The sequence below is a fragment of the Centroberyx gerrardi genome, chromosome 9 (genome assembly GCF_048128805.1).
Source record: "Centroberyx gerrardi isolate f3 chromosome 9, fCenGer3.hap1.cur.20231027, whole genome shotgun sequence".
Classification (NCBI taxonomy): Eukaryota; Metazoa; Chordata; class Actinopteri; order Beryciformes; family Berycidae; genus Centroberyx; species Centroberyx gerrardi.
Genome location: NC_136005.1, coordinates 33,129,191 through 33,141,856, shown reverse-complemented (window position 1 = coordinate 33,141,856; position 12,666 = coordinate 33,129,191). Strand labels below are relative to the sequence as shown.

Below are 12,666 nucleotides of genomic sequence, written 5' to 3'. Positions count from 1 at the left end.
TATATTCCACTGACAAATATACAAGCTAAGGGTAACCACTGAAAAGCCAGGAGTGATGAGTTATCAACCTGGTGAACAACAGATAATGGTAAAATCGGATCCCTGTTGTCCAGCTTGACCAATTCATTACTGCTTATAGTAGAACATGCTGGAGAATGTAGGTGTCGCGAGGAGATAAATCTACAGTCATTGCCCCCAAACACTTGTACTGAGTGCCAATACTAGCCTTGCTGGGGCCCTAAGCAAACTTCTGTTAGGGGGCCCCCTATCTGATTCATGCAAGTATACAAGTACAGACTCATGTAAACCACTTCCCACAGTCACATCGCAACACTGATGTATACTGCCACTCCTGTCCCACTGCATTCCTCTCTACTTTGCAACAGTTCGCTCCTTCTCTCCTTCTGATTGAAAATAAGTATACAAAAGAAGATGAGGTCTAAACAAACTAATCTTAGTTATTAATACAAATCAAAACACCAACAAGCAATAAAACAGTGAGATAACACTCTTAAGATTCATGAAGAATTATAATTAAGGTTGAGAGCATAAATAATAATGTGTATAGAATGTTATAATTAATGAGTAATTACAATTAAGGTACATAAATAATAAATTAATATTATTACTACTTACACAACAGCTTGGTTGATTATGAATTTAACTATACTACTGTAAATCCTCTAATATTGGTCCGGGCCTTTATTTACCTCAACTGCAGAGGGTACCAGGCCTTTATTGGAAGCAGGCTTATATTAGAGACGGGCCTTTATTTCTAATTCCCTCTATTTGATAAGTATATTTGCTCATATTTTAGTATGAAGCCTCCTTGTTTTCTGATCTGCTTCTGTTGGGGTACGTTAGGTAGACGTTTTTTTGTTACTGCAATGCATTATGATAATTACGGTAATCGACGACGGCATGCTCCAGAGACTTCCGCCGGCCGAGCCATCTTGAGGCACTTGTACGTTACTACAAACTACAGTTACAAACAGGCACCAGGAGTTTACCGGTATCCACCGTTGTTTGCATGTAAGCTGAAGCCAACTGAAGCTAACTGAACATGGGCGCCGATGTGTTCCCGGTGATCCGGCCGAGATTTCGGCGGGGGTCCTGACGCTGATGCGTCACCAGGCGTCTGGGGCTTGGATTGGGAGGATCAATGCGGGCCGTGGGCACGGTGGAGAGGCAGCAGCGGAGAGAGGAGACGGACACGGTCCAGCCATATACTAGGTTTTGACCTAGTCTTGTTTCCTTTGTTTTTTTCCCCGGGCCTGTATTTGAGGCCGGCCTTTATTTGTTCGTGTCGACCACGCCCCCGGCCATTATCGGAGACCCGGCTTTTAATTGACTATAGACCACTATTAGAGGATTTCCGGTATTGTTTTAACAAATGTATGTAGTGGCATCATGCCCATTAACTGGCCTCCACTGATTGCTTTATTTTTTGTTTTCAGGATCTAATAGTTAGAATTTGATTGTAAAGTATGTTCTACACATTTAGTTATTTAGTCACATAAACTCGATATGATGCGTTTGTTTGTTTTTTTATTTTAGCACCTAATAATGTTATTTACACTGTGTGTATTTCCCTTCCTCCAAGTACATATGCTTGTCTGCCATATTTGTGTCACCAAATAAAAATATTACTGGCACCAGTGCTACCAGTGGAAAAAGTTAGTCTGTAGCTCTGTATGCGCGCGTGTGTGTGGAGGGGGGGGGGGGGGGGTTGAGGCAGGCTATTATAGTTTTAGCTGACGGCTGAAAACAAAGACAAAACACACAGACACACACACACACCTCCCATCGCTATTGTTGTTGAGCCTAGATCAGGTTACACCACAGGGCCGAAGGCAGTGCTCAGCAGATGCTTCGGCAAGCACCAGTCACTAGTCAACACTATGAAACTCCTACTAAAAGAGTGTAAAAAATATTCAGCATGTCAGCAACACCTCTTGTCCATTAAAAACAAGGAGAAGAGAGCAATGTGGACATTAAACAGGCTTAATTGTCAGAGCTGATGGGAGGACCATGGAAAAGGATGCCTTCTAGCTTATCAGCATAGGTTTGTGACTGAAAATATAGCTGTGCAGTATACAGGTATGGATCCGTACAAACATTTATTTTTACAATATTGTCATCCAAATGACATCCAATCAGGGTGCAATTTGTACAATAAAAAACAAAATCCCTTAAAATACTGTCAAAACCAAGATTAATATGCCAATATATTTGTCTAGCCTTGTGTATCAGAGTATATGTGATTACACTTGCCATTACCCTAAGGATGACACCCATTTATCGGGTTAATATTGTCCTTTTATTAAGAATGGGATCAGGGCCCCGTTTCATGTACGTGGCTAACTCAGTTAACCGGGTAAGTTTGTTGACAATTTGGCATAAACCCAGGATTTTCCGTTTCACAAAGCGAGTTCACAATTTAGCCAGACTTGTTACCAAGGCCATAAGCCCTCGTGTCCATATAAGGAGTGTGATCCTGTTTTTGGTGTGCGATTCATCTCCTCTTTGTAGCAGAGCGGGTGCGCGTAGTTATCCGAGATGATTTAATGCGTGATTGACTAATCAAATCCTAATCCATGTTTGTGAAGCGGACAAAGCCTGAGCTCAATTGATAAAATAATTTGATGCAGCACGTGTCCAATTATCCTGGATTATTTAAACCACGTACGTGAAACGGGGACCTGGTCCAGTCAGTGTCATCCACCTGATGGATATGATTAATTACATGGTTGTACTTAGATACTACTGTAGAATTAATCAATACTACACTGGTTGTCTATGAGACGCCCATTGTTAAGTGCTATGTTACTCACTGCGCATGTGTGAAGAGCGCATGTTCTTGCTATGTTACTGACTGCGCATTGGGGGAGAGCGCACGTTCAAAGGAAGAGAAAATGGATGCTGTCATTGTTATTTCTGTCGAGCAGAAGTTTCAGTAAAGTCTTAATATATACAGTTGTTGTTGTAGTTATTGAACCACATTGGTAGCAGAGGATGGCCGCTGGCAATTACAAAGTTTCGCCGGCGTTTGGCGAGAAGAAGTCTTACGAAAGTTGGAAAAATGAGGTTGAAATTTGGAGACTGGTTACCGACCTGGAGAAGAAGAAGCAGGCCTTGGTGGTTGCCTTATCGCTAACGGGACGAGTGAGGGACAGTGCACTAGAAATCGCCGCAGAGGACGATGATGAACGATGATGAAGGAATGACTACACTACTGACAAAATTGGACTCTGTGTTTTTGAAAGAGGAAAAAGATCGCCAGTACGAGGCGTACACGGAGTTTGACCGGATCACAAGAGAAAATGGCGTTTCGATGGTGGATTACATTGTCGAATTTGAACGTCGGTACAACAGAATACGTAAGTTCAAAATGGAGCTTCCAGATGCTGTGTTAGCTTTCAAGCTACTAGATACTGCGGGACTTAATGTTAAAGACAAACAGTTGGCGCTTACCGCTTGTCCAAGCCTCTCATTTGTGAACATGAAGTCAGCCTTGAAGAGAATCTTTGGCGATAATTCGCCACAGGAGGGCGCTGGTGCACTGCGAGTGTGTGGAGATGCTGCTGACTCTGCCCACTACACACGATTTACCGGCAAGCGAGAAAGTAGGTCAAGTTTGCAAATTCAAGCGGCTGTTAAAGGCACGAATCTGCTCGACAGATATGGCAGAAGAACAAGATGTGCAGTCTGCCAAAGCACATTTCACTGGGCAAAGGATTGTCCACACAAAAATGAACATGCAAAATTGACAGAAGATGAGAGACTGACAGATGTTGTTGAAGAATGCAACATTACTTTGTTGTCAACAGAATCTTTGTCTGACACAGAGATCTTCATGGTGGAGTCTTTAGGATCAGCTGTGATTGACACAGCTTGCACTAGAACAGTGTGTGGAGAAAAATGGCTTGATCATTACATAAGTGGACTAACACAGAGTGAGTTATTGAAAATGAAGGACATAAAGAGTGCAAGACCATTCAAGTTTGGCGATGGGAGAGTTGTTCATTCTACAAAGAAAGTGAAAATTCCAGCCATGATAGGACAGACTAGATGTCAAATTGAAACAGAAGTTGTCCCAGCAAATATCCCATTGCTTTTAAGCAAAACTTCACTGAAAAGAGCAGGTGCAGTTTTGGATATTGAAAATGACAAAGCCATAATGTTCAAGCAACCAGTGAAACTTGAACTGACATCTTCAGGACATTATTGTGTGAACTTAAGAGAAGAGAGTAACCCAGATGAAAGCAAGATCCAAAATGAGAACATTCTGAGAACAACATGACATTCTCACTGTGACAGAAAACATGACAACAAAGGAAAAACAGAAAGTTCTGTTGAAACTACTTAAGCAATTTGGACATGCCTCAGTTGACAGACTGCAAAAACTACTGGCCTGCTCAGGTAATAATGATGATGAATGCATCACAATTCTCAAGGACATTGTGAAAAACTGTGAGACATGCATCAGGTACAGCAAACCAAAGCAAAAGCCAGCGGTGGGTTTACCTATGGCCTCAACCTACAATGAAACTGTAGCCGTGGACTTGCATGAGCTAGAGCCGGGAGTGTGGTATCTGCATGCCATTGACCACTTCACACGCTTCAGTGCAGGGAGCGTTGTCACCACCAAGAAACCCAGGGAGATAGTGAACCACTTTATTCACTGCTGGATAAGTGTTCATGGTCCTCCGCGCAGACTGTTCAGTGACAATGGAGGTGAATTCAACAACAAAGAAATGAGGGACATGGCTAAAAACTTTAACATTGAAGTGAAGACGACTGCAGCTTACAGCCCATGGAGCAATGGCCTTTTGGAAAGGCATAATCAAACCCTCACTGAAATCCTGCTGAAAGTGAAGAGAGACAACGGATGTGACTGGAAGACAGCCCTAGACTGGGCCCTGATGGCAAAGAACTCTATGCACAATGTGCATGGCTACAGTCCCTACCAGCTAGTGTTCGGGCAGAACCCAAATCTGCCTTCAGTTCTCACTGATAAGCCGCCAGCTCTAGAAGGTACTAGTGTGAGTACTTGGATAGCCCAGCACATCGCAGCATTACATGCTACAAGGAGAGCATTTACAGAAGCCGAATGCTCTGAGAGGATCCGAAGAGCCCTTCGTAAACAACTGCGGCCCATTGATGACCGATACAAAACAGGGGACAAAGTCTACTACAAGCGGGTGGATTGTACAGAGTGGAAAGGTCCAGGTGTGGTCATCGGCCAAGATGGTGCGGTGATATTTGTTAGGCATGGGGGAACCTACGTTCGGGTGCATCAATCCAGGCTTCGAAAGGTAGATGGCCCACAAGCAATGCTGGGAGAAAGGGACAATCAGCTGGAGGGGACTGAAAATCATCAACCACGTTACCAGAAGCTGGGCTCAATGAGAATAACTATGACACTGAAAATGACAGTGAGGAAGAGACACCTACAAATGATGAATCCCCTGATGCTGAGGATAACAGTGAGCCCCCTCACACATCAATACAGCCTGGAAGGGGTAATCATGATCAATCTGACGCATCACAGACACACTCAATCACGACTCGTGAAGGCCTTAGGCTGAAAACTGGACAAGTAGTTACATACACAGATAGTGAAAGTGGCCAAGCACACACTGGAAAAATCCTCAGCCGGGCAGGAAAGGCCACTGGAACACACAAAAACTGGTACAATTTACAGTACAATGAGCCTGAGGAAATTGCTGGCACAACAGGGTCAGTTGACCTAGGACAAATAGACGATCTTCAAGTGTTTCCGTCTGAGCATGCCTGTTGTAGTTACTGAACCACACCCATAAACTGAACTGATACCAATGAAACATTTTGATCAGATCCTACACATGTATGAATATGGCTTATTATTAAGGTCCAAGTGCTGGACCTTATGGATGCCTACAGCACTGTGGGCATCCATAAGGGCATCAAGTGGGTATGCTACTTAGACATATTCTACATCAGAAAAGTCCGGTCATTGCAGAGCAAGTTGCTATTACGCGATCCCTCGCACAGTTTTTGAGATATTTAATTATTATTGCTATTTTTGTGCCTATATTTACTTGATAGGGGAGGAATGTAGTGAGCAGAGCAGACCAGCAGGTGCTGACGTTACCTCACAAATGTTCGCCGGAAACACTCAGACACACAGAAAAACACGGCTCTCTCCCTCTCTGTCCGTCTGTATTCCTTGTCTGGACTGTCACTTCTTCCCTGGATGGATGTGTGTCAATATGTCCAAGTTGCAATGACAAAGACAACTTTCATTTCAACCAGTGATTGTCATTTTGAGTGATGAGTCAGCCAATAGCTCTGTTATGTGAACATCTATTGGATCAGATTGCGCATCATCTGTTGATGTTGTGTTCAAACTGTGCCATCCTGTGCCAGCTCATCATCCAAATCCATTTCAATGTCAGAACCCCAATCAGACTCCATCAAGTCTTCCCACTGCTTCCTCCTCATCTACTTGTCGTTTAATTTTGCCATGGTGTAGTTTACAGTCAACTCACTCGCGGGCGGTTGGGGAGGGACGGAGAGGTTGTTTACAAATAATATTGGCAACAGTCATTGGTACACAATTGAGAATATTTGAAGTGTCTGTTTATTTCTTCTACTTCTTTCTCTCTCCCTCCCTCAACTACCTGCCTGTGGATGTAACTGGAGCTTATGCTGCGTTCATGTGATGTGGGAATATTCGCTGGATCAACTTGATGGTTCAAAGCAACAACTTGGAAGTATTCATGAAAGTGATGCACTTAATACTTATATTATTTTTACCCTCTGTTCATTCCGTTTGTTTTTTACTGTGCATCATTTGAGCCCAAGTTAACCCTAGGCGGTGGCCACACTGATCCGTTGTGTCTGTCTCAGTTTATTTCAATTAATTTTCAATGAGAGCTGTCACACAGGGCTGATGACGTGTCCATCTCTGTCAGATTAATTGAACTTTTTCTGGATGGACGGATGTGTCACCATCCATTTAGTCAATTAGAGGCATTCCTACGTTTGTTTTGGAAAAATAGTAGTGAACACAGGGACTATGGTACAACCAAAACAAAGATAAAAAGAAGAAAGTCAGGTATAACATTGGGATGATTGTAGGTTTTTCAGGTCAGTTTCTTATTTACTTCATACTGTATAGTCTGTTTCCTCTTTTTTCTATGAAGTAGCACCGTTATGACTGTTACTGTACTTCTGCCTTGCCCATCATCACGTTCCAACACTGCCCAACGGACAGAAATCTATATGTGGATAATTCTGTCCCTTTTTCTGGATATTATGGATCAGTGTGGCTGCCACCTTAGAATGAGTTTTTAGTGACATTAATATGGGATAGCCAGACTTCCGTGTCAAACAACGGTGGTCTGGAGAAATTCAAGCAGAACAGTTGGTTAGAAAGGGGCAGATACGCTGTGGGCTGTCATCATGCTTCATACCACTTCATACAAACTTCATTATATTTGCATCTTCATATGCATCAGTGTCTTTGGCCTTTAGGGCGACTATCTGTTCCACCATTATTGACGTGAGAGGACAGACTGCTGAAACTATTGATTTCTCCCTCCCATGTAATGCATCACAGGCTGTCGGCCATGTTTGATAAATCTAACTTTTACCGTAGCCTGTTTGTAAACACGCCATTACATCCCTGTTTTGGACAAGAGTCTTCAAGCTAAGAAGCTGTAAAGACTTCATTGACTCAATTTGATGTCAAGATTATAGTGACATTAACTTGATCTAAATTGTAGGGCTTTTAAGCAATAATTTGGTAAAAAAAAAAAATTATCTTTCTCTCACATACAGACATTGCTTTGTCACCAAGCACACCCTCATTTTCTTCAAAAAAAATGTACCTAATCTAGTTTTCGTTTTTTTTTTCCACTGTCCTATCACACAGCATTTTGAAAATCCACACTGTTTGGCCATGACACACAAAGTTGATGGCGAGGACAACCAGGAAGATAAGCACAACTCCTAAACACTTGATGCTAGAGCAGTCAAGCTTCACATCCATTTTTGGGATGGGCAGGGCATCATACCGCATTTGGTTGCGCTCCATAGCGCCTCTATCAGGCCAACCTTGCAATAGGACATATTGTGCCGGATTGCCGAGCAGGGCCGACCAATAATAGTATTTGTCCCTAACTGACTGACTGACTGACTGACTCCCATTGTTGAAATGCACATGCCCTACTTTCCATATATAGCTTCATCTGTGGCACACCACCACAACATTGGCATGGCCACCAAAAAAATCAAAAGTTGGTCAATGTATAGAAACTGATCTAAATCGATCTTTAATGCGTCTAATGTGCGCATCATGTCATGTTTGTCAATGGCAATGCACAGACTAGTAGACCAGTCGCATTGTACTCAACGCCAACAACCACTGCCACAAGTAAATTGTCAACCTATGGGAAACACTTCCCCATTGTTGAAACGCACATGTGCGTAAATCCCTTTGTGTACGTCATCTATACTGTATGTGTAGATTCAGAGCAATCCATTTTCCATGCCACATTTTATGCCACAGCACCTGTTTTAGCACACAGGGCATTGCCCAAGAGCCTGGAAATATTGCCCTATGTCTCACTGACTTTCAATAGGGAGTAAGTATCTTCTAGACTACATGAAAAGAGGGTCCAGTACCATTTATGGACAAAAAGTCATGGGTCAAATGTTTCAGTTCCTGACAATGTTGCCCACAGGCTGCGTTCACGGTCCGGCTAAACTAGACTTGCCTAGTTTAACTTGTTCTTTATTTCACCTACAAAGTTGATTCAGTCACCATCAAATTTTACACAGAGCATTTTTGAACTGCCTAGCCTAGATCATGCCAATTTCACAGAAGTTTGATACTTGTAACCATTTGGCTGTGATGCACAAATGGGAAGAGAGGCATAATTCCTAAATGCTTCATGCTAAGAGTAAAAAAAAATACCCTGGTCAGCCAGATAGTGGCACTATAACAAACAACTTTAGATATTGGCCAATACCATATAACCTAGCATAATTTATTTTCCTCAGATTCTTTCACTCAGCATGAATCCATTGCAAATATTGGTTTCATTTCTGCCTTGATAGTTTCATGCCATTTTTAACTGTATGCAAAACCTTTTTAGCTACTTCTCCTACAAAGTTGATCCAATCTCCACAACATTTTGCACACAGCATATTTGGACTAGATTACTGCTGTTAAACTGACTTTTTAAATTACAAAGTGTGGACTGCAAAGGTATGCAAACAGGAATTTAAGCATAATTTTTATATGCTTAAACAACCAAACTTAGCATAAATGTTTGAGATGCACCTCAGACTGTCAGACCAGCCACATATGGTTGTGCTCCATAGCGCCACCATCAGGCCAACCTTACAGTAACGCTTTTTTATTACTCCTGGAAAGTTGACTCAATCTCAACCACATTTTGCACACAGCATATTTCAACTGCCTACATACATTTGGCCAAGACACACAAATTAATTTGACAGCAAAGATGCACAAATCTAAACATTCAAGTCTAGAGTAATCAAACTTCCCATACATATTTGCGAATGGGTTCTGAAATGTGTCAGATCACATTTGGTCATGCTCTATAATGTTGCTGTGAGGACAAACTGGCAATTTTGCAAATTGTGATATCTCAGGCACCTGTGTTTGTCTGGCCCATGGGCTTGGACCCTGCTAATGGCCACTTGCAGCTAGGGCTGCTGACTAAATTGATGATAGAAGGCAAATAAGCAATATTTTTTTTTTTATATTTTAAAATTTCAGTTTTGTTTGACATCACACCTAGCATTACCAATTGGCATAAACAATTTGACTATTGAACATGATTCAATTATTTAAAAAAAAAAAAAAACATTATTCAATTCATTACAAAAATATTGGATCGGTACTCTGTACACGCAGATACTGTTTATTTATTAAACCGGATTGGTACTAAGACAAAAAAATAGATCAGGACAGCCTTAGTTACAGTGGAGAGTTTTAGTACCCCGTGGTCCTGCTTCAGAGGCTTTTCCACCCTGACAAGGATACAATTCTGAAACACTGGATACCTGGAATTTTTTGTAATAAAAATGGTCAAATGTATATTGAAAAGCAACAACTTTGATGCAAAATATCGGTGTTGGCATTAAGAAAACCCATAAGGCTGGAAGCCTACGTGCCCCACTGTACCCTACAGACTTGTGAAATCTTCCCCAGTCTGCATGCTACTGTCCCAGTGGTAGCTAAAACATTTTTCAAGCACCACCAGAACTATATATGTTGTGGTTCTGATTCTATGAGGCTTAGTGATGACAATCAAAACTACAACAATTAAACTTTTTTTTTTCCACTATGATGATAACTGGGAAAATCTGATATATTTATAACAGAATAAATAGAGGATCTCTCTCTCACACACACAAAGGTGGCAGTACAGGTTGTAACATTTGTATCTTTATATCTGTGTGTCTGTCTCTAAGGTGACTGGTTTTCTGGTCGTCTTTTTTTGTTCTGATTAAAGAGCCACCCTGATAAAGCATCAATGATGAAAGTGAAATTAGAAATTAGATCAAACCATTATAGCAGTGGTTCTCAAAATTGGGTCAGGGGGGCACCATGGGTCCTTAAGGGGGTTCCAAAGGTCATTGATGAGGTTCTAGGGTTCCTGGAGGGGTTTCCAGGGATCCCCAGCAAAACGAGGAATAGCGTCACTATAATATAATTGACTAGAAATTATCCCAATTAGAAAATGTATAAGAATGCCTATTGCAATACCAGGTTTCACTCTATCATTCATCTTCAAAAGTAGTATATAGTGTAGACAGTTCTACAATTCAATACTAAATTTTAAAAAAAAATACAAAAATCTTCCCTAACCTGCCATCTGATCAAATGGGCGTCTAGCACACACACACACACACACACACACACACACACACTTACTTGAGAAAGTACTTCTGTCCGTTGCTGGTGTAGGCCATCTCCCAGCCGGGTGGCAGCGGCAGTTCCTCGGCCACATCGAAGGATTGGTGCCGCTGATGCTGGTGGTTCTGAGAACCGGGGCTGGGGCTGCCCACCGGGCCCAGCTGCAGCGAGGCCGGCGAGGAGTGGGAGCGGGTGTGGGAAACCTGGAGCCGGGGAGGATGGGAGGTGGAGTCGGTACTGCTCTGACGGGAGTGAGAGCCTGAGTCTGGCTCTTTGAAGAAAGACTCCGGGAGCAGTTTCTTCCTCCAAGAGGAAGGTTTTGGGTTCATGACCGAGTTGAAAAGGGCTTCCAGGTCCGTGTCTGAGTCTTGGGCTACGTGCACTACTTGTTGCCCCGGCATAGGCTGCTGACTGGAGTTCATCTTGCTTATAGAATAATGTGAAAAATTACGACAGAAAGTTTCGGGAAAAGTTTAGATTGCGGCCTCCTGACTGTCAGTACTGCCCTCCCAAATCTCTCCGACGCTCCTGTTGGGGAAAAAAACTTTTGTTCTCACTCCGACGTCCGTTTCGGCCTGAAATAGCTCCACACAAGTTCAACAAAACTCTGGAATTATCGCCACACGACAGATGTTATTGGCGGTGTTTTCCCTTAGCCACAACGAGTTTACCTTACGTTTTTCCCAGCCGACCGTCGGCTCAATGTAGAATTAGTAAACTAGAAAGTTGGGACGGGACAGCCGGGCGGCGCTTCATAAATATTCAACAGTGTCGGAAAGGGGAGGGAGCAACAAGGAAACTTTAGCGATTATAAAACTACTTGCATAAAAGTTATACGTGGTGTTACAACAGCAACTCGTTAGTAAAGCCGCATTTGTACTGAAATTTTAAGTAGGTCAATGGTAAAACTGCTGAAAAGAGGAGGAGGAGGTTTGTGTTACTTTGGTAAATCTCAGCTGCTGCACTCGGCCCGTTTGGGAATGATTTCGGTGGCTGAGTCCGCTGAACAACAAAATAGAGCCATACACAATCCTAGGCCACTTATTAAGTGTTGATATAGTCTAGCTCTGTTGAAGCCATAATCCAAACGTTCAAACACAATATTCCTCTGATGTCTTTGTACTGAAAAACAGCTTGTCTGGTTTTTTTAGATTGCATGAGCTATAATGCCAGTAGCCTACAATAGGACGCTACGCCAAACTCTAAAATATGACAGCCTACTTATCGGCAAACGCTGGATGTATGCCGAATTAAAGAGTGGCTTCTATCGATTTAGATAGGGTCTTGATGTTCTTCCAGCTATGTACGTTTGTCGATAAATAGGGAAATAATAAATTGTCAGATGTTCTGAATAGAGTTTGGCGTGGCTTTTTCTCCACACGCAAGAACGGAATTTATCAGGCTAGTATAAATGCCTGCTGCGTCCTATAGTGTGGGTGTGAATAATCCAGTGAAACCCGAGAGAGAGAGAGAGAGAGAGAGAGAGAGAGAGAGAGAGAGAGAGAGAGAGAGATCTGCCTGTCTGACCCTCTATTGTTCTGGACAATCAAGGCATTTTCACATCTTATTAGTGGGCTAGTCCTTACAACAAAAATATAATTTTCTATATGTTCTATCAATATTGACTTTTTACATTTTTGAGTTGACTTTGGCTTTTTAATTACAAGTATTTAATAATGTAGGCTATACTTCTATGCTGCAATGACCAACATTGATTAATAATGAAA

At 42.2% G+C, this 12,666-nt stretch overlaps 1 protein-coding gene across 1 annotated transcript in view; it reads right to left on the bottom strand.

Moving 5' to 3' along the window:
- The window catches only part of wwtr1 (WW domain containing transcription regulator 1), a 65,194-nt gene extending 53,565 nt beyond the window's left edge, over window positions 1-11,629 (bottom strand). The window contains exon 1 of the mRNA XM_071900147.2: window positions 10,958-11,629. Coding sequence (XP_071756248.1) covers window positions 10,958-11,361 — 404 coding nt within the window. The 5' untranslated portion in view covers window positions 11,362-11,629. The remainder of the gene's footprint in view (window positions 1-10,957) is intronic.
- Window positions 11,630-12,666: the final 1,037 nt, after the last annotated feature.